At 46.0% G+C, this 26,391-nt stretch overlaps 2 protein-coding genes across 2 annotated transcripts; both read right to left on the bottom strand.

Moving 5' to 3' along the window:
* Positions 1-274: 274 nt before the first annotated feature.
* Positions 275-8,600, bottom strand: LOC128419062 (phospholipase A2 inhibitor NAI-like). Its single transcript, XM_053399353.1, has 5 exons — positions 8,549-8,600; positions 7,392-7,514; positions 4,178-4,330; positions 968-1,114; positions 275-453 (listed from the first exon to the last, which is right to left on the bottom strand). Exons 1-5 carry the CDS (start codon positions 8,598-8,600, stop codon positions 275-277), a joined length of 654 nt encoding a protein of 217 aa, XP_053255328.1.
* Positions 8,601-16,838: 8,238 nt separating this feature from the next.
* LOC128420372 (phospholipase A2 inhibitor NAI-like) lies at positions 16,839-25,925 on the bottom strand. The gene is made up of 5 exons (XM_053401972.1): positions 25,874-25,925; positions 24,712-24,834; positions 21,781-21,933; positions 17,989-18,135; positions 16,839-17,160 (listed from the first exon to the last, which is right to left on the bottom strand). Exons 1-5 carry the CDS (start codon positions 25,923-25,925, stop codon positions 16,982-16,984), a joined length of 654 nt encoding a protein of 217 aa, XP_053257947.1. The 3' UTR covers positions 16,839-16,981.
* Positions 25,926-26,391: the final 466 nt, after the last annotated feature.

The raw sequence follows: 26,391 nt of genomic DNA on the forward strand, positions 1-26,391 counted from the left end.
CACCACCCAAAGTCGACTAATTATTGATTCAAATTGGACCTGAAAGTCATCCCTGCCCGCTGCCAAAGCTATCTGCCATCTCCAAGCACTATTATTTTCCCCAACAAATGTTCCTTTTGGTAAAATGATACAACATACATGATTTGCCATATATATTTATTTTGGGCATGATTCAATGACCTCATTTGTGCATGAAAGTCAAATACAGCCTGTCTTTGAGGAGGAGCTTCTAGAAAGAAAGCCTGGGAGTCCTCAGGCTGAGACCACCCCTTCTTCAACCCCTAGGCGAAACGGTGGTGTCTTCTGTGGCATCATTACCCATTGCGTCAGTGCACTCTAATTGAGTGATCTCAAGTCCTAATGATTCAAGATCAGTGTCCATCAACCCCTGAGTGTAGTCACACAAACTAGCTGTTCCACAGCCTCGGATAGCACCCGGGATGCTGGCTCCCCCTGTTGGGAAAAACATACACATATATTTTTGGAATCCAAAATCCACTCCCTCAAACAGAAGGGTGGGCAACTTTTCTCAGACCAAGAGCCTTTTTCCAGTCTGGGTGACCTTCTGGGAGGTCCACAGGCCAATGGAAACATATGTAAAATTAACCTTTACACGGCAGGCTATTTTCTAGATACATTCAACCCCCCCTCTATGTTCTCCCTCCAGGTAACCAAGAGTTCAGGGGCAACAATCCAGCCAGGCCAAAGCATACAGGTAGGGTATGAAGTGGGGCTTGTGAGGGGTGTGGCCTAGGGAAAGGAGGTGTGGCTAAGGTGGATCCCAAAGGCCAGAGAGAGAGAGTCTTAGAGGAATGCCTTTGGCCCCTGGGTCTGTGGGTCTCCATCCTCCCCCTCCCCCTCCAATTTAAAGTGCAAATTTAAAGATGTATTTTTATTTAACAAAATCTATGCTTTAAATGTTTAGTACAGATGGGGCACTAGCTGCACTCCATCATGCAAGACTCACCGAAGTTCATGCTAGCCCCAATGTGGAAGCATTGGTCCTCCTCATTTCTGCAGCTGACGTTCTTCCTGCCCTCACACTTGTCTGAAAAGATGGCGATACAACTCGGGCACTCCAGCCCATTGGGCTCCCTTGTGTCAGTCTCAGGCACTGGAAAACAATCACCACACCACACCAACATTGCAATTAGTCAATGTATTTCTTTTGCAGATGCAAACCACAACTTGCTGTACATGAGGGGTGGGAATTGTGCTTCCCCTTCCAAGATGGATGCGTACCACCTTCTAGCACTTCTGCAAGTGGAGTGCTTCAGCCATGCTCCATTCATCCACGGCTACATCAAGGCATGGTGCAAGAGATTTCTGACAGGGGCCACATTCACAGCACACATTTCAAGCACAGGGATATCACTTTAAGCAATTGGGCTTAGCACTGAGCAGCATTGGGGGGCATTCTGAGAGACAAAATGGTAGCCACAGATGCACACAAACGATGATAAAAATCTACAAAATGGCCCTCTTCCTTAGAGCGGTAAAGAGAAAGAAAGCTCTTAGTAGTTTTATCCTTAAAAATCACTTCTGGGAAAACATGTGCTTAGTTTTGGTAAAATAATGATTTCACCTAAGAAAAAATGCCAGCTAATAAGAGCTATTGTGTGGGGTTTGTTTGCTAATCCATAGCTCTGTGAGGGAAATAGGGGTTTTCCAATTAACCCTCAGCACCCTTAAGAAACTACCACTCCCAGAATTCTTTGTCCTAGTGTTGTTATAGCGTTTACAATAAAAAACTTACACTAGAGTGTTGGGAATGCTAAGGTGAACCACAAAATGGTGCCTCCTCCCACCAAGGAAGGAGGGGTGAGTGAAGATCTACATCAGGAACAAGGGAATGTGAACATCTACATCAGGAACAAGGGTGGGAGGAGACTAGAGGTCAAATCTGCACTTGAGCCACAACACTTGCTGGGTGACCTGGGGCCAGACACTGCCCCTTAGCCTGACTTATTTTACATGGGTGTTTGAGGCTAAAATGGAGAGCATGAGGGGTCTTTGAAGGAAAGAGTAGGGTTGTAAATATCAGAAGCTGCTGGAGAGGGACTGTGAGTAACATCATGTGAGGAATGTTTCTAGGACTAAGGTAGAACTGTGAAGCTTCCTTGTAATATTTGTTCATGAATGCTGCATGCTGTTCAAGTAATCTTGTTACTGATGCATGGTTTTTGGTTTTGTTCTATCTGCAGTTTGTCTTTTACTATTCTATGTTGTTAAATAATGCAGATATCCTCTTAGAAAGCCCTGTTCTGTTGGCGAAGGCAGGAGCCCATGTTGCGAATGTTTGTAGAAGGCCTGGCCAATCCAGAGGTAACATACTGCCTTCTCACTCACTGCATCATCACCTTGTCGTGGTGAGTGGGTTTGCACGCTATCAAAAACAATCTTGTGAAGCTCCTGTCAGAAGTCTCTAACAGTAATAATGAGTGACTCTCAACCCCCCAAATAAAGCTCACCAAAAACCAATAGGCTGCTATTATAAGTGCTTATGCACCAACACTGGATGCCAATGAAGGCATTAAAGAAAAATTTTACTCTCAGCTGGATACAGTCCTATCAGAAATGCCTAAGGAAAATAAACTCATCCTCCTGGGTGATTTTAAATTTGACAATATGTGCAGCGCACAATCTTATTATTACCAACACACTATTTTGACAGAAAAATAAATTTAAAACTTCATGGTGGCATCCTTGATCAAGCCACTGGCACCTCTTAGACTATGTCATTGTCTGTGGTAAAGATCGCCATGATGTGCTCCTTACCAGAGCAATGACGAGTGCCAACAACTGCTGGACAGATCACCGACTAATACGCTCCACGATGGCTATCAAATTTTACCTCAACGCCGGCTTCAGGGAAGGAAACCAAGGCGCAAAATGAGCACTCAAGCCCTTCATGATCCCATTAAGTGGGATTGCTTCCAAACGACCAAGCAAAGAGCAGGACTGGTGTGCTGTTATTCCTATCTTCCTCTGCACCTGAGGGTCTCAGTTTGCAATTCATGGTAGCTCACTAAGCCAGGCTCCAGCTCAGCGCAACTTCCAGCTTTGGGGTTCTTGGTTCAAATCCCAACTCTAGCTTCTGTCTCTAGTTTGAAAAAGATGGTGATACAGGCCTGCGTCAGCAGCTGGTGTATGCCAGGTGCCTAGCCGGGGCTTACAGACTGAACCTTCATATTAACTGTTTTCATTGAGGGCCACATTTCCTTCTAGGCAAGCTTCTCAAGGCCACATGCCAGTGGCAGGGCCTGTTGTGAAAGTGAGTGGAGCAACAAATGTAATTTTTTAAACTTTTTATTCTTTGCACCACCTGGTTCTCCCCTTTGTGTAGATAGTGTTCCTCTATAGCTTAGTAATTAGGTGGCACTGGAGCCCATTGCATCTAATACATCTTTCTTAGCATTTGCTTTAACCTGAACATATCAATTCCCTGAATGCAAACCTAAAAGAAATCAGTTCCTTCCCATACAAGAAGGACAGGGGCCTGTCCCACTAAAAATATCTCTACAAATGCAAATGCATCAAAGAAAATGGGTCGCTCTATGTTTGGGGGCTAGAACTGCGGGAAACCAATCTAGGAGACCAGGGTTCAAATTCCACTGTAGCCATGACACTTGCTGAGTGGCCTGGGGCCAGGAACCATCTCTTAGCTTGACCTATTTCACTGGATATTTTGAGGCTAAAAAGGTGAGCAGGAGCTCAAGCTTTTTGGAGGAAAGCATAGGATGTAAACACCAGAAGCTGCTGCAGGAGAGGAACTGTGAGTAACATTATGGGAGGGGTGTTTCTAGCACTAAGGTAAAACTGTTATGCTCCCTTGTAATTTTTGCTAATAGATGCTGTATGTTGTTCAGGTAATCTTTTTATTGGGATTTTGGGTTTTGTTCTATTAGTTCCCGCCACCCCCATACTATGGCTCCAATGCTTCCCTTCTGGTTCCCTCTGTCAGTGGCTCCTCCCTGTCCCACCAGTCTGAATCAGGTTTGAAATCTTCTTTCCTAGTGTCACCCTCAGGCACCTCCTGGAGCGACTGGCTGTCACCACTCCTCCTTGTCTAGCCAGTCCCTGACATCAGGATACTGCCAAAAACTTGTTTGTCTTTCTTTGACCTCTCTCATTACTTGAGTTTTGTGAGACCAGCTTTCCTGATGATGATACTTACTTTCGGGAGGTCCGCTGTTGCACATATCTGTCTTGCAGCAGGAGACCTTGATCAGGGTGTACAGTGATGAGGTTATGGAGACACTGGCATAGTCTGCATCACACAACTCTGTATCGATGCAGGACTTGATAACCACTCTTGACCCCAAAAGTGCTATAAAAGAAAGAATTGGAATAGGAAACAACTAGACCTAGAGATAGGGCTGGTCCACCCATGAGGCAAGGATTGATGATCACCTTATGTGGCAGGATCCAGAGGGGCAGGGGATCTGACCACCAAGAAAAGCATTGCCTGATGCTGCTGCCTTTGAAGCTGTGGTGTGATCCTTGGAGGCAAGATCTGCCACCTCCTCGTCAGTTCCTCTCCCCCATTTGAGCCACCCCATGTCCCTGTTGTTCGTGACAGGGACCTTGGAGCTCCTTCCTTTTTCTTTTTTAATATAATGTTTATTAAAATTTCTTTTTCCCTTTATAACAGCCAAAAAAATTTTCTTCATCACATATATGTTTGCTCAAATTGAGCATTGACTTCCTCCCATCCCCCTCCCTGACTTCCATATGCAATCACTTTTATTTCGCATTTCTAAATCACCCTATTTACTTTATCTCCATACTTAAAAGACTTACTTCTAATATTTATAAACAGGTAACAAATCATAACCTAACAAAATATTTTAAATTAATCCTGCAAATGTTTTAAAATGTTTGCAATGTCTATTCATATATTGTACAAATTTACTCCAGTCCTTTTCAAACAGTTCATCTCGCTGGTTTCAGATTTCCCCCATCGTAAGTTTAAAAGGTAAAGGGACACCTGACCATTAGGTCCAGTCGTGACCGACTCTGGGGTTGCGGTGCTAATCTCGCTTTATTGGCTGCTTTATTGGCCGAGGGTGCTGGCGTACAGCTTCCGGGTCATGTGCCACCATGACTAAGCCACTTCTGGTGAACTAGAGTAGTGCACGGAAACACCGTTTACCTTAACGCCGGAGCGGTACCTATTTATCTACTTGCACTTTGATGTGCTTTCGAACTGCCAGGTTGGCAGGAGAAGGGACCGAGCAACGGGAGCTCACCCTGTCGCGGGGATTCGAACCACTGACATTCTGATCAGCAAGTCCTAGGCTCTGTGGTTTAACCCACAGTGCCACCTACATCAAATACCACCTCGGAGCTTCTTTCTGAGGCTCCCTCCGCCTCGCTGGTGCCCGTGCAGGCACACTGCCTCTTTCCTTGTGGGGTGGTCATTAGCAAAGCGAAGGCTGCAAAGCCACCCTACCTGTGCCTTGCAGGGCTGCCTGCACTGCCTGGCTGCCTTCGACTGGCAGAGTGGCTTCCGTCTTTCCTCCTGTGCTGAAAAAGCAGGCAGGTGGCAGCCAAGGCTGTCTCTGGCCGGAGCCTGCACTCCACCCAGGCTCTGGCAGCTGGGGAGGAGGAGCACTTTAACTGAGCCCCTGCCCCACTACTGGCTCATTTGGGGTTTCCGCAAAATTGCTTGGCTGAGGCGAGGGCAGCGGTGTGCTCTTAACCCAAGCAGTTTAAGGAGGGAGGGAGGGAGGAATAACCTTTATAAGCCTCGTCATGCAGCTTGTTTCTCCCACTGCCGGTTTGAAGGACAGAACACGATGGTGATTTCACTCAGCGATATATCTTTCATGAAACTGCCACCCCTCCTGAGTCCCTCTGCCTCCAGCTCCAGGTTGCTGCTTGTTTAGTTTTCCCTCAGTGTGCTGGGTGCTGGAGGCAGAGGGACTCAGGATAGGCGAGGTTTCCCCACCGATTTACTGCTGAGTGAAGCTGTCATCACGGTCTGCCCCTCATACCGGTCCTGGGGTGATATATCAATAAATCGCCCAGGCCTAATCTTCAGTCACCCTTTCTTCTGGGTCTGCGGGGTGGGGAACATTTCATGGTTTGCCTCAGGTATCCAGTTGTGTTGAGCAGGCCCTGCTTGGAGCAGAAAGAGATTTCTCCAGTTTTATCTATTTGTTGAATGTGAGTCAGGAATGGAGAACCTTTGGCTGTTTGGAGAACCTATTTAAGTTACATTATAGTCCAAAGGCTATCCTCATCAGGAAATAAGGATTTGTTTTAAGTTTTTCTTGTTTGCTATAACTCCCTCCAAGGTAATTCTTAAAAAATCATTTAACCACATCAGTTAAGAAACATGGATACATATGCTATAATGTTATTGTTTTAGTTAAATAAATTGTTTAAATTGTTTTTAATGAAATGATTATTTTTTCCTTCCAATAAAGTACAGCAGAAAAGTTGTCCAAATATAAACAGTTAATTTATTAAACCTCACTAAAATTTCATAATTATCTGTCAATGTATTTCTAATAGTATAACCAAATTTTTGATATAACTGTAAAAACTACTCTGAAACTTTATTATTCCAAAAACAAAACCTTCATCTCGTAAATATTAAGATTATACCAGTAAGAATGAGTCTTTCTTTAAAATAAATAAATAAATCAAGTCTTACTGACTTGTGATTTAAATCGTGATTGAAACCAAATCCACCCTGTAACTGGACCAATGAGAATCGATTCTGGAGCTCATAAAGGGAGCATGTACTACAGGCAATTAGGAAGGGGCAACATGTCAGTGTCAGTTTCTCTTGGTTTCTTATTTTAAGTTCATTTCTCCACATTTTCATATCAGTTTCCAACTCCCCCCACCCCCCATCAACATTTAGTGTGAATGTAATTTTTACTCTTAGGCCCTATCTGCAGGGTCATACTGATTTAAGTAGTCATGGTTTCCCCCTTGGGGGGGGGGCAGGATGTTTGTTGGCTATATTGGCTGTGAATCCTGGCAGACACTTGCAGGTCATTTTTCACTTGGCCTGGGAGATGGGAACCTGACAAACTGTCTCCAACTACAAAAGCTGTTGTAGGTTATTGTATGCACACTTTACCCTAGTGTGTGCATTTGTCTATTGATTACATGGCTGGACAAGTGAATTGCAAAAATGGGAGAAGGGCAGATTCTGAAGGATGGCTTTGTTTTGCTCTGCCAATTGAGTAAACGCACCTTTAAGTATGAACTGACTTGAATTTCTTCCCTGCTCCTACAGGCAATGCAGAACCTAGAACACCACTTTATGAAAAGTCATGTTCCGTGGCTTGTGGCTAAGATATGGCCTTAGACAGTGAGTCAGGGGGTTTACGTTTTGGTGATCAAAGAGGTTGAAAGTTCTTCTCACTTACACAGTTTGCCTTCTCCACTGGCAGACAAGCAGGACTGGTCACTGGAATCGTCACACTCCTCAGTGGTGGCATTTCTGCAATCTTTTCCTTGACCGAAACAAGACTCACATATCAGAGATGCCACTGCAGACAGGGGAAAAATGGGTTCAGAAAACTTTAGTAACTGTGTAGGAAGAATAGGTCTGTGTCAAGGTACATGAACACTTTCTGCTACAAACTTCATCTTACGAGAGGCAGCCAAAGCCACTGACTTGGATAGCTTCAACAGCAGACTAGATACATACATGGTTACCATCCTCAATTGATATTTTTTCCCCTGCAATATTGTAGGCACTATTTGTCTGAATATTAGTTACTGGAAACCACAGAAAGTGAGCTGTTGCACTCAGATCTTTCTTAGGGGCTTCCCATAGGACCCATGGCAAGAACAAGAGGGTAGACTAGATGGATCATTGTTCAGCTACATAATGCTTTCTATATATGTTCCTTCTGTAGTTCTTAAACTCTGAATGGGGGTGGGCCTTGCATAGACCAGAGAATGATTGTCCAAGATGGCTCATGCAGTCTGAGGGAGAGGACCAGTAGAGAAGGTGTGGGGAAACCTTTAACCCTCCCGAAGTTGTTGTACTACAACTCCCATCAGCACCAGCAAACATGACAGACTCTTGTAAGCACATCTGGTACCCCTGGAACCTGACTCCACTGAGAGATTGGGGTGGTGTGTAACACCAGCAAACTAAAAGATTTCATGGGGGGGCAGGATAATTCCCCTCCAAAATATGAGAAGAATAGTGCCTATACATTGTCTCCTATCATAAATTTCTACAAATGCAAGAAACTTACTCTTTGCTTTAAATATGAGCTAGGATTCTGGTTCATCGAAGAGAGAATTACTGCCTTTCTCGCTCCCTCAATGTACTTGGGGATGCCACAGCTCTCTGTACGCATTTGGTTAAATAAAAATTGAATATTGGGAACAAAACAATATATCATTGAGGATCCTTTGTAATCTGGCCTTGTGCTTTATTCCTCTCCCTTTCAAAGGAACCACAAGTCCTGGTTCCTTCCTCATCCTGCTTTAATGGCTGACCGCCCCCCCCCGCTTCGTTCCTTCCTGGAAACATGACGAACAGCACAGCGGATGTGGTTCTGCTCACCTGGAGGAAGCAGGGCCAAGAGGAGGCAGGAGATCAGGAGTGTCTTCATCATTCTAGAGAGCAGAAAAGGCAGGAAAGAGTTCGAGAACAGCACTGGGCCAAGCAAGGAACTGATGCATGAAGAGGCTTAGTTGGAGGAATTTATAGAGGATTGCAAGGAGCACTTTGCCAGCACCAGGAACAATGGATTCAGGACAGTGTCATAAATTGCTAGAATTCTAATTATGCTATACCATAATGTAAAGCACAGTGTTGAAAAGCAATTAAATCTCTTCCCCCTTCCAATAACTCCAAGGACACGTCCCTCCTAATCTGTGCCAGCCTCAATTTCTCAACCCTGGATGTGGGGAAACGGGTCCCATCAGGTTACAGCACTGAAATTGGATTAGGCTTCTGGAAGCCAAGGCAGTTTCCCTGACAGCATAAACTTTTTTGAAAAGGGGACAAATGTCTGTCCACAGTTTCCCTTGTGGTACAGTAATAAAATGCACAGTGACCTGGATCCCCTCCATCCCATTAAATGCACTTGTTTGGGGTAAAGAATTGGTCCACTTGCTCTTTAAAATAAGTTGATTAGAGTTAAGAGAGTCCCATGGACTGCAAAAAGATCAAACCTATCCATTCTGAAGAAATCAGCCCTGAGTGCTCACTGGAAGGACAGATCCTGAAGTTGAGGCTCCGATACTTTTGCCACCTTATGAGAAGAGAAGACTCCCTGGAACAGACCCTGATGCTGGGAAAGATTGAGGGCAGGAGAAGGGTACGACAGAAGACAAGATTGTTGGACAGTGTTCTCAAAGCCATTAACATGAATTTGACCAAACTGTGGGAGGCAGTGGGTGACAGGAGTGCCTGGGGTGCTCTGGTCCAGGGGGTCATGAAGAGTCGGACATGACTAAACAACTAAACAACAACAAAGTTAACAGCAGGTGGGGGGGTTGCAGGTCTGTGTCCAGAGGAGATTGCAGATTTAAGGGACTATCTTTTACTGGATATACACAAGCACAGCTCCACGTCCTTTGCTTTGGTTTCTCTTGTGATGCTGATGAAACTCAAAGACATCGTGAATGATGTGGATTTGGCATTTGGACAATGAGAGATGGAGAGTGGCAGCACCACAGATGTCCTGGGAGAGTTTTCTTGGTGCAATGTTAGTACAGTGGTATCTCGGGTTACAGATGCTTCAGGTTACAGGCTCTGTTAACTCAGAAATAGTACCTCGGGTTAAGAACTTTGCTTCAGGATGAGAACAGAAATCAGGCGGCGGCAGCCCAGTGGCAGCGGGAGGCCCCATTAGCTAACGTGGTACCTCAGGTTAAGAACAGTTTCAGGTTAAAAACAGACCTCCGGAACGAATTAAGTTCTTAACCAGAGGTACTACTGTATACTATATCCAATTGCTGACACAGCTTAATTAACACAACTTAACAGCATCTGCTATACTGTTTCACTGCTGTAAAACTAGGTCATGATATTTGCTCTGGCCTTTAAAGAGATACACATCTTGTAAAACAATAAGGAACCTTAATATTTAAATAAACCATTCAACACAAAGAGGTTAGCTCAAATGTATAAGAATGCACCTAATAAGTGTTGGAAATGTAAATATTGCAAGGGGTCATTCTGTCACATGGGGTGGACCTGCAAGGAGGGTAAGGTCTTTTTGGACATGTTATATAATGATTTTTAAAAAATAAAAAATCAGACTGATTTTTCCAAGAGTTGAGAACCCTTCTGGCTGGGGATATTGATCAGCAAAATTCCAAATCAAGGGATCTTTATGCTCATAGCTGGAAAATTGTGAGAATACCCTGAAGTAAGTTCTTAACCTGAGGTACCACTGTATTATGCATATATTTGTGTAATATATAATGCTGCTACATAATTTACTGTCAGCTTAGATTCTTCACATTGTTTCTTCTAAGAAGAATGCGACTCCCAGATGTTGGTAATCACAATGGAGGGGGTGGGGAGAGTGACATTGGGCTCCAAAAAAATGTTGGAAATGTAAGAATTGCATGGGGCCATTCTGTCTCATGTGGTAGACCTGTAGGAAGGCTAAGCTTTTGGGAGGTATGATATATAATATAGGGACGGGGGGGGGGGGAATCAAACTGACTTTTCCAAGAGTCCCGAACCCTTCTGGCAGGCGATATTGGTCAGCAAATTTCCAAACTCTGTTTATGTATGCAGCTAGAGTGGCAAGGGATCTTTATGCTCAGAGGTGTAAAGTTGTGAGAATACCCTGAAGGGAAGAATGGATGGTGAAAGCCTTAGAATATGCAGAGATGGCAAAGGTAAAGCAGGAGAGGCTGCTAAAACTGAGGCTCTTCCCCACATAATGCATTGCATCTGAGGGGCAAGCAGAGGGCAAGGCCTCCCTGGGCGGCATGGAGGGGGGGTGCAAAGAGTCTAGATTTCCCTTCTACCCCAAAGATCTTTTATGTTTGTGTCCAATGTTGCCACTTTCTAAAATTTATTTATTGGTGCATGCTTTTCTTTCGTAAATGTATCAAACATGAAATAAAATAAAACTGGGATAATGGGGTATTCTCAGGTCAGTGGAGGATGTACGTGCTGTGTCCTGTTCGTGATGTGGTTGTGGAACTTGCCATTCTTCTGATAGAAAATGCTGTGTGGGGGCATGGGGTGGGGGACAAAAATGGGAGGAGTGTCAGTTGTGGGGAGTGAGAAATGTCCATTTTTCATCTGAGGAATGTTGGAGGGTATGCAGTGGCTCTTGAACATCAATATGAAGCTGTTGGGAAGAGTCAATTGGAGTTTTGGAGTGAAACTCTGGATTGGTGCTTGGATGCCATGGTGCATGACAGCCAACAAACTGAGCTTGAACCGTGAAAAACTGGAGGCCTTATGAATGAGTGATTTCTGGGTCAATTGCTTGGCAGCCTGGACACAGTGGTTCATGCACTGGTAACTTCAAGACTTGATTATGCCAGCATGCCTTGGCACTGTCTTTGTATCAGGTCCAGAAGCTGCAGCTATTGCAGAACACAGCAGCCAGAGTGCTCATGGCAGCAGGCTACTGCCTACGTGTCACTCTGTTGCTGAGACAGTGGCACTGGTTGCCAATTTGCTGCCACGTCACATTCAAGGTGCTTATGTTTATTTCCACTGATTCCTGAGCAATGTGAGCCAAAAGTGCCTTGAGGAATGCACAAACCCTTATGCTACACCTCAAGCACTGAGATCCTTTGACTGGGGCAGTTCTTGTAGCTCCCTATACACCTGAGGTTTAGTCAGTTTTCAATTCACAGGAAGGCTTTAGTGCAACAGGAGAGAAAAAACCTTTTATTCCTTTCTCACAGTACTAGAATTTGTGGGCAGCCAACGACAGTGAATGTTGGAGGATTTGAGAAAGATGGAAGAAAGAACAGTGGTACCTCTAGTTACGAATGGGATCTGTTCCGGAGGCCTGGCCGTATCCCAAAATCTTCGTAACCTGAGGCGCCTGTTCTCCTCATGTGTACAGCGCCGTGGAGCACTTCTGGGCATTCGTGAGGTGCGCAGAGCGCTTCCGTGTATGCTCGAGTGGCAAACTCACTTCCTGGTCTGCTACGTCCTCAACCCGAAAGTTATGTTACCCAAAGGTAACGTAACCCGAGGGTCCACTGTAGTGTTTGAAATAGCATATGGTTAAACTCTGGAATTTGCTCTCAGGAAGTAAAGATGGGCAGCAACGTGGATGTGTTTGATTGAGGATTAGAAGAAAATAATGGAGGATAAGGCTAACAATGGCTACTAACAAAGTTGGCCATGTTCTTCCTCAATTGTTGGAGACAGTATTCCTGTGAATGTCAGTTGGTGGGAATCACAAGCGGGGGGACGGGATGGGGACACCTGGTGTTGCTGTCCAGTCCTGCTTTGAGGCTTCGCACAGGCATCTTGCTGGCCATTGCGACAACAGGGTTCTGGAACAGCTGGACTGGTTCAGCAGGCTGATGGAAGCTGTGCCAGTTGAAGCTTGTGGGAAATCTAATATTAGCCCAAATTTTGATTGCCTCAAAGTGGTGCTCACCCAATGTACATGCTGAAGACGAGGGGATTCACATTGTACCTGCTGAAGGAACATGGTTTCACAATTTCTTTCTAAAATCACCAAGCTGTTCATTTGGCTGCGTAAGGGAAGCCAAAGGAGAATGAAAATTGGGAAACTATGGAGGCCTTGAGTAATCTATACCAGGAGTGGGGAACCGCTGACCTGGGGGCCAAATGCAGCCACTGCATGCCCCTCCACAGGGCCTATGTGGGGGGGGGGGAGGTAGTACAGTGGTACCTCGGGTTAAGAACTTAATTCGTTCTGGAGGTCTGTTCTTAACCTGAAACTGTTCTTAACCTGAAGCACCACTTTAACTAATGGGGCCTCCAGCTGCTGCTGCGCCACGCTGCACGATTTCTGTTCTCATCCTGAAGCAAAGTTCTTAAACCAAGGTACTATTTCTGGGTTAGGTTAAAATTGGACATGGAAGTCTGACCTTGGATTTAATCCCTGCAAAACATATCTCCCATCCCCAAGCACTATTATTTTCCCCAGTAATTGTTGCATTTGGTAAAATAATGCAAAACACATTATTTGCCATATATATTTATTTTGAACATGAAAGTCAAATACAGCCTGTCCTTGAGGAGAAGCTTCTAGACTTCTGGAAAGAAAGCCTGGGAGTCCTCAGGCTGAGACCACCCCTGCTTCAACCACTAGGCCGCCAATTTCCATAAATGGTGGGTTTTTCAGGGTGGTGGTGGTTTGCCTTCCCTCAGCTACAGCTCATTGGCATTGTCGTCCATTGCTTTGGTGCACTCTGCTTCAGTGATCATAATCCCTACATAATCTAAACCAGCCTCCCTTAACCCCTTAATGTAGTCACACGTATTACTTGTTGCACAGGCTCGGATAGCCGCCATCAGGTGGGTTTCCCCCGTTGGAAAACAACATGTTTTTTTAATCCAAAACCTCTCCCTCAGACAGAAGGGTGGGCAACCTTTTTCTGAAAAAGAGCCGTTTTCTTGCTGGCCATTGGGACAACAGGGTTCTGGAACAGCTGGACTGGTTCAGCAGGCTGATGCAAGCTGTGCCAGTTGAAGCTTGTGGGAAATCTAACATTAGCCCAAATTTTGATTGCCTCAAAGTGGTGCTCACCCAATGTACCTGCTGAAGACGAGGGGATTCACAGTGAACCTGCTGAAGAAACACGGTTTTACAATTTCTTTCTAAAATCACCAAGCTGTTCATTTGGCTGCGTAAGGGAAGCCAAAGGAGAATGAAAATTGGGAAACTATGGAGGCCTTTAGTAATCTATACCAGGAGTGGGGAACCGCTGACCTGGGGGACAAATGCAGCCACTGCGTGCCCCTCCACAGGGCCTATGGGGGGGGTGAAGGTAGTACATCATTCTTCTGTTTGGGATCACAAGGGGGACATCAGAAAATGTTTGCCTATATTGTGTGAAGACTAGCATTTACATTTTTGTAAGACTACATAGAATGCCACGAGGCCTCTTCCTCCGTCTGCTTCCTCATCTGCCAACATGCCCCTGCCTACTACTCCCCATGGATCTAGAGACGTGGCGCTGAAGTCCTGGTGAAAAATAGTGTGAGTTCTCAGGGTCCTCAGGGTGAGAGGTGAATGAGAAGGCGGACTTTCCTTGCCTCTCCTGTGGACGATGTGCTCTGCTCTGTGAGGGGACTGCCACCCGCCTGTGAAGTGTGGGATATTTACCATGCAACCAAATCAACAATGCATGTTTGCTAGATAGGCAAATGACAGGAGCTGAAGCCCTCTGAGTTTCTTCCTGTAAGTTTTCAAAAATGAACTCTCACTGTTATGTACTGAGTTGAGTATGATCCAAAATAAAGCAGTCTAATTGATTCTAGAACAATAGGAACCAGAATTCAGCAGTCTGTTTGGTCCACAGGAGCCACCCAATCCAGCTCCAGGTGGAAGTGAATCCGCAACCTGATTGCCCTACAGGAGAATCCCGGATTCACCCAATCACGTGGGGCCCATTTTGTAAATAATGTATATAAAGCAGACAGTTGGGGGGAACTTCCAGTCCTCGCTACTATGCGCTCAGGATGAGGTAGTGGTGGGGGAAGGCAGGAACTCCCGGACCTTCGTGGCCCAGGACCCAGTGTATGCAAAGAATTTGCGGGGATGCCCGGCATGGGTACCCGCCACAGTCACCAGGGTCATTGGCCCCGTGTCGTACGAGGTGCTAACAGAGGGGGGGGGCAATGCTAGCACTGCCACTGCGACCAGCTATGGCGACGATTCCCAGGAGAAACGATTCCCAGGACGAGGACAGGTCAGAGGGGTCCCAAGGGAACAGTGGGACAGTGAGGCCCATAGAGCAGGAGGGGCTGCAGGGGAGGCAGAATCAGTAAATACAGAGAGAACCCGCAAGGTTGAAAGGACACCGGAATCAGAGCCATGACTGAATGAGCCGGTTGCGCCAGACCAAACGGCCCCATCACAGCCAGCATCCTTGGAACACGAGCCAGAACCCAAATCCCTGACCAGGGAACACCCTAGGCTGCAACGCATACATAGGTGGCTAGCATACATTGAGGACTATGAATGCAACCTCCCGGGCAGGACTGGAACTTAGAGGGGAGGGGTGTTATGTACTGAGTTGAATAGGACCCAAAGCAGTCTGATTGGTCCTAGAACAATAGGATTCAGAATGCAGCAGTCTGATTGGTCCACAGGAGCCACCCAATCCAGCTCCAGGTGGTAGTGAATCCACAACCTGATAGGCCTACAGGTGAATCCCTGAATTAGCCAATCATGTAGGGCCCATTGTGTAAATAAAGCTGAATAAAGAGCATGAAATCCACATTCCGAGTATATTTCACCCACTGTGCCCCATTTTGTTGAGGGTTTGGGCACTTTGCTCTCTCATCATCATTCTTCCAGCAATGTAGAAATATGTGCTTGTCTGAGGTCCAAAGCTCAGACTCCACCATCATCTTGACTTTGTAACTGGATCACTGTTTTAAGCCCCTCTGGACAAAGCTGCTGTATCTGTTACTCTTCAACAAGTATTCTGAATGAGTATATGTAATCTTTACCTTTTGCAAGCAAGAATCTGTGTGATTATTGTTTTAAGGGGGGGGGGGAGGAAAGACTTTTTAAGCAGCAAGGGGATATACTCTGCTGAACTTACAAACATGAGGAAGGGAGGATAATATCTAATAAATACAACTTTTCCGAGCATCAATACACATCTCTACTTGAAGGGCAGCAGGTGATGGCCTGACGTGATGTCATACCATCATGTTGTGCTTGTGTGTGGTGGGCACCCACATTCTGGGGCTCAGGTTGGTGCCTCTGGTCACAGGTGTCTCCTCCTCCTCCTGCAAGAGGCTACTCCCCTTCTCCCCCCTCCCCCCCAAAAAAAAATCCCAGGAGGGGCATGAAAAGGGCAGAGGAGAGATCAGCTGCACACAGTCTCAGTCATGGAAAAAGCCCTGGAGAGGAGACTTAGGCAGATGTGAGGTGTTTGGGGATCTTTCGTCTTGGCAACTGATTTCATGGAGTAAGACCCACAGGAAATGAGCTGTTGTGCTCATGAGGCCTGACACTCTGTGAAAATTGTGTTTTTACTAAGAAAGAGTTAACTCAATCTTTCGTGGAACCAGAAGAAACCCCCGAGTCCCCCTAAAAAATGGACGCAAAGCTTCCTGGCTCTCTTTAACTGTGAGGCCAAACTGTCTGCCTCAACATTCAGTCTGAGCTGTTACATGACTGAAATGTGTCCCAGTATAGGACTGTGATTGATTAATCTCCCCCAGGAATTTCAAAACGACACTTTAAGAAGTATCTGAATTTGTACAAGAGGGCAGGCCACAACAAACTTTAAAGTAAATACCTTAGATTATTTACATGGTTTTGCAGAAGAAAATATGCTGTACTCATTGATTGATTCTTAAAGAAATTCCTGAAGTATTAGCTTTGTTGGGGGCTGCGCAGCACATCTGCTGTGGCACTCCCCATTTTACCTCTAGTGGCGAAATGGGATAGACCACTCTTGACAGCAAGGCAGCCCAAAGTCTGCCATTCTTCTCAGGTAGGGACTTTATCTTCCTTCCATTTCTTTTTTCTCCCCATTTTACCTTAAGTGGAGAAATGGGATGCACCACCCAAAGTCAGCTAATTATTGATTCAAATTGGACCTGAAAGTCATCCCTGCCCGCTGCCAAAGCTATCTGCCATCTCCAAGCACTATTATTTTCCCCAACAAATGTTCCTTTTGGTAAAATGATAAAACACACATGATTTGCCATATATATTTATTTTGGACATGATTCAATGACCTCATTTGCGCATGGAAGTCAAATACAGCCTGTCTTTGAGGAGGAGCTTCTAGACTTCTAGAAAGAAAGCCTGGGAGCCCTCAGGCTGAGACCACCCCTTCTTCAACCCCTAGGCGAAACGGTGGTGTCTTCTGTGGCATCATCACCCATTGCGTCAGTGCACTCTAATTGAGTGATCTCAAGTCCTAATGATTCAAAATCAGTCTCCATCAACCCCTGAGTGTAGTCACACAAACTAGCTGTTCCACAGCCTCGGAGAGCGCCCGGGAACGTGCTTCCCCCTGTTGGGAAAAACACACACATATATTTTTGGAATGCAAAACCCACTCCCTCAAACAGAAGGGTGGGCAACTTTTCTCAGACCAAGAGCCTTTTTCCAGTCTGGGTGACCTTCTGGGAGGTCCACATGCCAATGGAAACATATGTAAAATTAACCTTTACACGGCAGGCTATTTTCTAGATACATTCAAACCCCCCTCTCTGTCCTCCTCCAGGTAACCAAGATTCAGGGGCAACAATCAAGCCAGGCCAAAGCATACAGGTAGGCTATGAAGTGGGGCTTGTGAGGGGTGTGGCCTAGGGAGAGGAGGTGTGGCTAAGGTGGATCCCAAAGGCCAGATAGAGAGAGAGAGTCCTAGAGGAATGCCTTTGGCCCCTGGGCCTGTGGGTCTCCATCCTACCCCTCCCCCTCCAATTTAAAGTGCAAATTTAAAGATGTTTTGAAGAAGAAGAAGAAGAAGAAGAAGAAGAAGAAGAAGAAGAAGAAGAAGAAGAAGAAAAAGAAGAGTTGTTGTTTGGATTTGATATCCCGCCTTTCACTCCCTTTAAGGAGTCTCAAAGCGGCTAACATTCTCCTTTCCCTTCCTCCCCCACAACAAACACTCTGTGAGGTGAGTGGGGCTGAGAGACTTCAGAGAAGTGTGACTAGCCCAAGGTCACCCAGCAGCTGCATGTGGAGGAGCGGAGACGCGAACCCGGTTCCCCAGATTACGAGACTACCGCTCTTAACCACTACACCACACTGTAGTGTATTTTTATTTAACAAAATCTATGCTTTAAATGTGTAGTACAGATGGGACACTAGCTACACTCCATCATGCAAGACTCACCAAAGTTCACGCGAGCCCCAATGTGGAAACATTGGTCCTCCTCATTTATGCAGCTGACGTTCTTCTTGGCCTGACACTTGTCTGAAAAGATGGCGATGCAACTCGGGCACTGCAGCCCATTGGGCTCCCTTGTCTCAGTCTCAGGCACTGGAAAACAATCACCACACCACACCAACATTGCAATTAGTCAATGTATTTGTTTTGCAGATGCAAACCACAACTTGCTGTACGTGATGGGTGGGAATTGTGCTTCCCCTTCCAAGATGGATGCGTACCACCTTCTAGCACTTCTGCAAGTGGAGTGCTTCAGCCATGCTCCATTCATCCGTGGGTACATTAAGGCATGGTGCAAGAGATTTCTGACAGGGGCCACTTTCACAGCACACATTTCAAGCACAGGGATACCACTTTAAGCAATTGGGCTTAGCACTGAGCAGCATTGGGGGGCATTCTGAGAGACAAAATGGTAGCCACAGATGCACACAAACGATGATAAAATTCTACAAAATGGCCCTCTTCCTTAGAGCGGGAAAGAGAAAGAAAGCTGTTAGTAGTTTTATCCTTAAAAAACACTTCTGGGAAAACAGGTGCTTAGTTTTGGTAAAATCATGATTTCACCTAAGAAAAAATGCCAGCTAATAAGAGCTATTGTGTAGGGTTTGTTTGCTAATCCATAGCTCTGTGAGGGGAATAGGGGTTTTCCAATTAACCCTCAGCACCCTTAAGAAACTACCACTCCCAGAATTCTTTGTCCTAGTGTTGTTATAGAGTTTACAATAAAAGCTTACACTAGGGTGTTGGGAATGCTAAGGCGAACCATAAAATGGTGCCTCCTCCCACCAAGGAAGGAGGGTGAGTGAAGATCTACATCAGGAACAAGGGAATGTGAACATCTACATCAGGAACAAGGGTGGGAGGACACCAGAGGTCAAATCTGTACTTGAGCCACAACACTTGCTGGGTGACCTGGGGCCAGATACTGCCCCTTAGCCTGACTTATTTTACATGGGTGTTTGAGGCTAAAATGGAGAGCATGAGGGCTCTTTGAAGGAAAGAGTAGGGTTGTAAATATCAGAAGCTGCTGCTGGAGAGGGACTGTGAGTAACATCATGTGAGGAATGTTTCCAGGACTAAGGTAGAACTGTGAAGCTTCCTTGTAATATTTGCTCATGAATGCTGCATGCTATTCAAGTAATCTTGTTATTGATACATGGTTTTTGGTTTTGTTCTATCTGCAGTTTCTCTTTTACTATTCTATGTTGTTAAATAATGCAAATATCCTCTTAGAAAGCCCTGTTCTGTTGGCGAAGACAGGAGCCCATTTTGCAGATGTTTGTAGAAGGCCTGGCCAATCCCGCGGTATCATACTGCCTTCTCACTCACTGGAACATCACCTTGTCGTGGTGAGTGGGTTTGCAAGCTATCAAAAATGATCTTGTGAAGCTCCTGTCAGAAGTCTCTAACAGTAATAATGAGTGACTCTCAACCCCCCAAATAAAGCTCACCAAAAACCAACAGGCTGCTATTATAAGTGCTTATGCACCAACACTGGATGCCAATGAAGGCATTAAAGAAAAATTTTACTCTCAGTGGATACAGTCCTATCAGAAACGCCTAAGGAAAATAAACTCTTCCTCCTGGGTGATTTTAAATTTGACAATATGTGCAGCGCACAACCTTGTTATTACCAACACACTCCTTTGACAGAAAAATAAATTTAAAACTTCATGGTGGCATCCTTGATCAAGCCACTGGCACCTCTTGGACTATGTCATTGTCTGTGCTAAAGATCGCCGTGATGTGCTCCTTACCAGAGCGATGACGAGTGCCAACAACTGCTGGACAGATCACCGACTAATACGCTCCACGATGGCTGTAATGGTTCTAGGGGTTGCTCGTGCATAAGCCGGTGCCAACACCTGGCTGGGTTGCCTGAGTGAACCTTTTCTGTCTGGACAGCCACTCACCTGTGGCTGTCTCAATCGCTGGCAGAATCCGTCAGTGGGCGTTTCTTAAACTTCTTCCAGCAAAGAAGCTCTTTGACGCCTAGTCTCCTCCTACTCTCCCTGCGCGGAAGCCTTCTGCGCAAGGAGGGCGTAGGCAACGGAGGACCCTTACTCTCCCCGCTGGTCCCTGGCAAGGAGTCATGGGACCGCCTCGCCATTCCCCCATCTGCCCCCCTTCTCCACTGGTGCTACGCTGATTCTCTTCCCCAGAAGCTGGGCTACCTCTCCCCATCCCGGGACGCTCTCTGGAATCCCTCTGGAGCTTGCTCTCTCCCTCCGGCACTGATGGCAGTTCCCTGACAATGGCTATCAAATTTTACCTCAACGCCGGCTTCAAGGAAGGAAACCAAGGCGCAAAATGAGCGCTCAAGCCCTTCAAGATCCCATTAAGTGGGATTGCTTCCAAATGACTCTTAAGGACCATCTGCTTTCAGAATTCCCTGATAAGATCGAGGAACACTGGATCAAGCTAAAAACATTCATTATTGTAGCCTGTGAACAAACTATTGGATACCAAGCAAAGAGCAGGACTGGTGTGCTGTTATTCCTATCTTCCTCTGCACCTGAGGGTCTCAGGATGCAATTCATGGTAGCTCACTAAGCCAGGCTCCAGCTCAGCGCAGCTTCCAGCTTTGGGGTTCTTGGTTCAAATCCCAACTCTAGCTTCTGTCTCTAGTTTGAAAAGGATGGTGATACAGGCCTGCGTCAGCAGCTGGTGTATGCCAGTTGCCTAGCCGGGGCTTACAGACTGAACCTTCATATTAACTGTTTTCATTGAGGGCCACATTTCCTTCTAGGCAAGCTTCTCAAGGCCGCATGCCAGTGGCAGGGCCTGTTGTGAAAGTGAGTGGAGCAACAAATGTAATTTTTTAAACTTTTTATTCTTTGCACCACCTGGATCTCCCCTTTGTGTAGATAGTGTTCCTCTATAACTTAGTAATTAGGTGGCACTGGAGCCCATTGCATCGACTATATCTTACTTAGCATTTGCTTTAACCTGAAGATATTAATTCCCTGAATGCAAACCTAAAAGAAATCAGTTCCTTCCCATACAAGAAGGAAAGAGGCCTGTCCCACTAAAAATATCTCTACAAATGCAAATGCATCAAAGACAATGGGTCACTCTAGGTTTGGGGGCTAGAACTCTGGGAAACCAAGGAACCAGTGAAGTGTAGTGGTTAGAGGGTTGGACTAGAATCTAGGAGACCAGGGTTCAAATTCCACTGTAGCCATGACACTTGCTGAGTGGCCTGGGGCCAGGAACCATCTCTCAGCTTAACCTATTTCACTGGATATTTTGAGGCTAAAAAGGTGAGCAGGAGCTCAAGCGTTTTGGAGGAAAGCATAGGATGTAAATACCAGAAGCCGCTGCAGGAGAGGAACTGTGAGTAACATTATGGGAGGGGTGTTTCTAGCACTAAGGTAAAACTGTGATGCTCCCTTGTAATTTTTGCTAATAGATGCTGTATGTTGTTCAGGTAATCTTCTTATTGGGATTTTGGGTTTTGTTCTATTAGTTCCCGCCACCCCCATACTATGGCTCCAATGCTTCCCTTCTGGTTCCCTCTGTCAGTGGCTCCTCCCTGTCCCACCAGTCTGAATCAGGTTTGAAATCATCTTTCCTAGTGTCACCCTCAGGCACCTCCTGGAGCGACTGGCTGCCACCACTCCTCCTTGTCTAGCCAGTCCCTGACATCAGGATACTGCCAAAAACTTGTTTGTCATTCTTTGACCTCTCTCATTACTTGAGTTTTGTGAGACCAGCTTTCCTGATGATGATACTTACTTTCGGGAGGTCCGCTGTTGCACATATCTGTCTTGCAGCAGGAGACCTTGATCAGGGTGCCCAGTGATGAGCTTATGGAGACACTGGCATAGTCTGCATCACACAACTCTGTATCGATGCAGGACTTGACAACCACTCTTGTCCCCAAAAGTGCTATAAAAGAAAGAATTGGAATACGAAATAACTAGACCTGGAGATAGGGCTGGTCCAACCATGAGGCAAGGATTGATGGTCACCTTATGTGGCAGGATCCAGAGGGGCAGGGGATCTGACCACCAAGAAAAGCATTGCCTGATGCTGCTGCCTTTGAAGCTGTGGTGTGATCCTTGGAGGCAATATCTGCCACCTCCTCGTCAGTTCCTCTCCCCCATTTGAGCCACCCCATGTCCCTGTTGTTCATGACAGGGACCTTGGAGCTCTTTCCTTTTTCTTTTTTAATATAATGTTTATTAAAATTTCTTTTTCTCTTTATAACAGCCAAATAAAAATTCTTCATCACATATATGTTTGCTCAAATTGAGCATTGACTTCCTCCCATCCCCCTCCCTGACTTCCATATGCAATCACTTTTATGTCGCATTTCTAAATCACCCTATTTACTTTATCTCCATACTTAAAAGACTTACTTCTAATATTTATAAACAGGTATCAAATCATAACCTAACAAAATATTTTAAATCAATCCTGCAAATGTTTTAAAATGTTTGCAATGTCTATTCATATATTGTACAAATCTACTCCAGTCCTTTTCAAACAGTTCGTCTCGCTGGTTTCAGATTTCCCCCATCACAAGTTGAAAAGGTAAAGGGACCCCTAACCATTAGGTCCAGTTGTGACCGACTCTGGGGTTGCGACGCTCATCTCGCTTTATTGGCCGAGGGCGGCGGCGTACAGCTTCCGGGTCATGTGCCACCATGACTAAGCCACTTCTGGCGAACTACAGTAGCGCACAGAAACGCCGTTTACCTTAACGCCAGAGCGGTACCTATTTATCTACTTGCACTTTGACGTGCTTTCGAACTGCCAGGTTGGCAGGAGAAGGGACTGAGCAACGGGAGCTCACCCCGTTACGGGGATTCGAACCACTGACATTCTGATCGGCAAGTCCTAGGCTCTGTGGCTTAACCCACAGCGCCACCCGCATCAAATATCACCTCGGAGCTCCTTTCTGAGGCTCCCTCCGCCTCGCTGGTGCCCATTCAGGCACACTGCCTCTTTCCTTGTGGGGTAGGCATTCGCAAAGCGCAGGCTGCAAAGCCACCCTACCTGTGCCTTGCAGGGCTGCCTGCACTGCCTGGCTGCCTTCGACTGGCAGAGTGGCTTCCGTCTTTCCTCCTGTGCTGAAAAAGCAGGCAGGTGGCAGCCAAGGCTGTCTCTGGCCGGAGCCTGCACTCCACCCAGGCTCTGGCAGCTGGGGAGGAGGAGCACTTTAACTGAGCCCCTGCCCCACTACTGGCTCATTTGGGGTTTCCGCAAAATTGCTTGGCTGAGGTGAGGGCAGCGGTGTGCTCTTAACCCAAGCAGTTTAAGGAGAGAGGGAGGAATAATCTTTATAAGCTTCGTCATGCAGCTTGTTTCTCCCACTGCCGGTATGAGAGACAGACCACGATGGTGATTTCACTCAGCGATATATCTTTCATGAAACTGCCACCCCTCCTGAGTCCCTCTGCCTCCAGCTCCAGGCTGCAGCTTGTTTAGTTTTCCCTCAGTGTGCTGGTTGCTGGAGGCAGAGGGACTCAGGATAGGCGAGGTTTCCCCACCGATTTACTGCTGAGTGAAGCTGTCATCACGGTCTGCCCCTCATACCGGTCCTAGGATGATATATCAATAAATCACCCAATTGTGTTGAGCAGGCCCTGCTTGGAGCAGAAAGAGATTTCTCCAGTTTTATCTATTTGTTGAATGTGAGTCAGGAATGGAGAACCTTTGGCTGTTTGGAGAACCTATTTAAGTTACATTATAGTCCAAAGGCTATCCTCATCAGGAAATAAGGATTTGTTTTAAGTTTTTCTTGTGTGCTATAACTCCATCCAGGGACGCGGATGGCGCTGTGGGTAAAACCTCAGTGCCTAGGACTTGCCGATCGTATGGTCGGCGGTTCGAATCCCCGCGGCGGGGTGAGCTCCCGTCGTTCGGTCCCAGCTCCTGCCCACCTAGCAGTTCGAAAGCACTCTTAAGTGCAAGTAGATAAATAGGTACCGCTTTATAGCGGGAAGGTAAATGGCATTTCCATGTGCTGTACTGGTGCTGGCTCGCCAGCTGCAGCTTCGTCACGCTGGTCACGTGACCTGGAGGTGTCTGCGGATGGCGCCGGCTCAAATCCACCCTGTAACTGGACCAATGAGAGTCGATGCTGGAGCTCATAAAGGGAGCATGTACCACAGGCAATTAGGAAGGGGCAATATGTCAGTGTCAGTTTCTCTTGGTTTCTTATTTTAAATTCATTTCTCCACATTTTCATATCAGTTTCAAACTCCTCATCCCCATCAACATTTAGTGTGAATGTAATTTTTACTCTTAGGCCCTATCTGCAGGGTCATACTGATTTAAGTAGTCATGGTTTCCCCCTTGGGGGGGGCAGGATGTTTGTTGACTATATTGGCTGTGAATCCTGGCAGACACTTGCAGGTCATTTTTCACTTGGCCTGGGAGATGGGAACCTGACAGACTGACTCCAACTACAAAAGCTGTTGTAGGTTATTGTATGCAACTTTACCCTAGTATGTGCATTTGTCTATTGATTACATGGCTGGACAACTGAATTGCAAAAATGGGAGAAGGACAGATTCTGAAGGATGACTTTGTTTTGCTCTGCCAATTGAGTAAATGCACCTTTAAATATGAACTGACTTGAATTTCTTCTCTGCTCCTACAGGCAATGCAGAACCTACGTTTTGGTGATCAAAGAGGTTGAAAGCTCTTCTCACTTACACAGTTTGCCTTTTCCACTGGCAGACAAGCAGGACTGGTCACTGGAACCGTCACACTCCACAGTGGTGGCATTTCTGCAATCTTTTCCTTGACCGAAACAAGACTCACATATCAGAGATGCCACTGCAGACAGGGGAAAAATGGGTTTAGAAAACTTTAGTAACTGTGTAGGAAGAATAGGTCTGCGTCAAGGTACATGAAGACAACACTTTCTGCTACAAACTTCATCTTACGAGAGGCAGCCAAGGCCACTGACTTGGATAGCTTTAACAGCAGACTAGATACATACATGGTTACCATCCTCAATTGATATTTTTTCCCCTGCAATATTGTAGGCACTATTTGTCTGAATACTAGTTACTGGAAACCACAGAAAGTGAGCTGTTGCACTCAGATCTTTCTTACAGGCTTCCCATAGGACCCATGGCAAGAACAAGAGGGTAGACTAGATGGATCATTGTTCAGCTACATAATGCTTTCTATATATGTTCCTTCTGTAGTTCTTAAACTCTGAATGGGGGTGGGCCTTGCATAGACCAGAGAATGATTGTCCCAGATGGCTCATGCAGGCTGAGGGAGAGGACCAGTAGAGAAGGTGTGGGGAAACCTTTAACCCTCCCGAAGTTGTTGTACTACAACTCCCATCAGCACCAGCAAACATGACAGACTCTGGTAAGCACATCTGGTACTCCTGTGACCTGACTCCCCTGAGAGATTGGGATGGCATTTAACACCAGGAAACTTAAAGTTTGCATGGGGGGGCAGGGTAATTCCGCTCCAAAATATGAGAAGAATAGTGCCTATACATTGTCTCCTATCATAAATTTCTACAAATGCAAGAAACTTACTCTTTGCTTTAAATATGAGCTAGAATTCTGGTTCATCGAAGAGAGAATTACTGCCTTTCTCGCTCCCTCAATGTACTTGGGGATGCCACAGCTCTCTGTTCGCATTTGGTTAAATAAAAATTGAATATTGGGAACAAAACAATATATCATTGAGGATCCTTTGTAATCTGGCCTTGTGCTTTATTCCTCTCCCTTTCAAAGGAACCACAAGTCCTGGTTCCTTCCTCATCCTGCTTTAATGGCTGACCACCCCCCCCCGCTTCGTTCCTTCCTGGAAACATGACGAACAGCACAGCGGATGTGGTTCTGCTCACCTGGAGGAAGCAGGGCCAAGAGGAGGCAGGAGATCAGGAGTGTCTTCATCATTCTAGAGAGCAGAAAAGGCAGGAAAGAGTTCGAGAACAGCACTGGGCCAAGCAAGGAACTGATGCATGAAGAGGCTTAGTTGGAGGAATTTATAGAGGATTGCAAGGAGCACTTTGACAGCACCAGGAACAATGGATTCAGGACAGTGTCATAAATTGCTAGAATTCTAATTATGCTATACCATAATGTAAAGCACAGTGTTGAAAAGCAATTAAATCTCTTCCCCCTTCCAATAACTCCAAGGACACGTCCCTCCTAATCTGTGCCAGCCTCAATTTCTCAACCCTGGATGTGGGGAAACGGGTCCCATCAGGTTACAGCACCGAAATTGGATTAGGCTTCTGGAAGCCAAGGCAGTTTCCCTGATAGCATGAACTTTTTTGAAAAGGGGACAAATGTCTGTCCACAGTTTCCCTTGTGGTACAGTAATAAAATGCACAGTGACCTGGATCCCCTCCATCCCATT

Source organism: Podarcis raffonei, chromosome 8 (assembly GCF_027172205.1).
Source record: "Podarcis raffonei isolate rPodRaf1 chromosome 8, rPodRaf1.pri, whole genome shotgun sequence".
Classification (NCBI taxonomy): domain Eukaryota; kingdom Metazoa; phylum Chordata; class Lepidosauria; order Squamata; family Lacertidae; genus Podarcis; species Podarcis raffonei.

Coding starts and splice junctions, on each gene's coding strand:
- LOC128419062 (XM_053399353.1), bottom strand. CDS start 8,600: ATGATGAAGACACTCCTGATCTCCTGCCTCCTCTTGGCCCTGCTTCCT. Junction 4,331..7,391: donor CAGTGGAGAAGGCAAACTGT/GTAAGTGAGAAG, acceptor TTTCTTTTATAG/CACTTTTGGGGTCAAGAGTG. Junction 454..967: donor TGGGGCTAGCATGAACTTCG/GTGAGTCTTGCA, acceptor TTTTCCCAACAG/GGGGAGCCAGCATCCCGGGT.
- LOC128420372 (XM_053401972.1), bottom strand. CDS start 25,925: ATGATGAAGACACTCCTGATCTCCTGCCTCCTCTTGGCCCTGCTTCCT. Junction 24,835..25,873: donor CTTGGCCCTGCTTCCTCCAG/GTGAGCAGAACC, acceptor CCCTGTCTGCAG/TGGCATCTCTGATATGTGAG. Junction 18,136..21,780: donor CAACAGCGGACCTCCCGAAA/GTAAGTATCATC, acceptor ATTGTTTTCCAG/TGCCTGAGACTGAGACAAGG.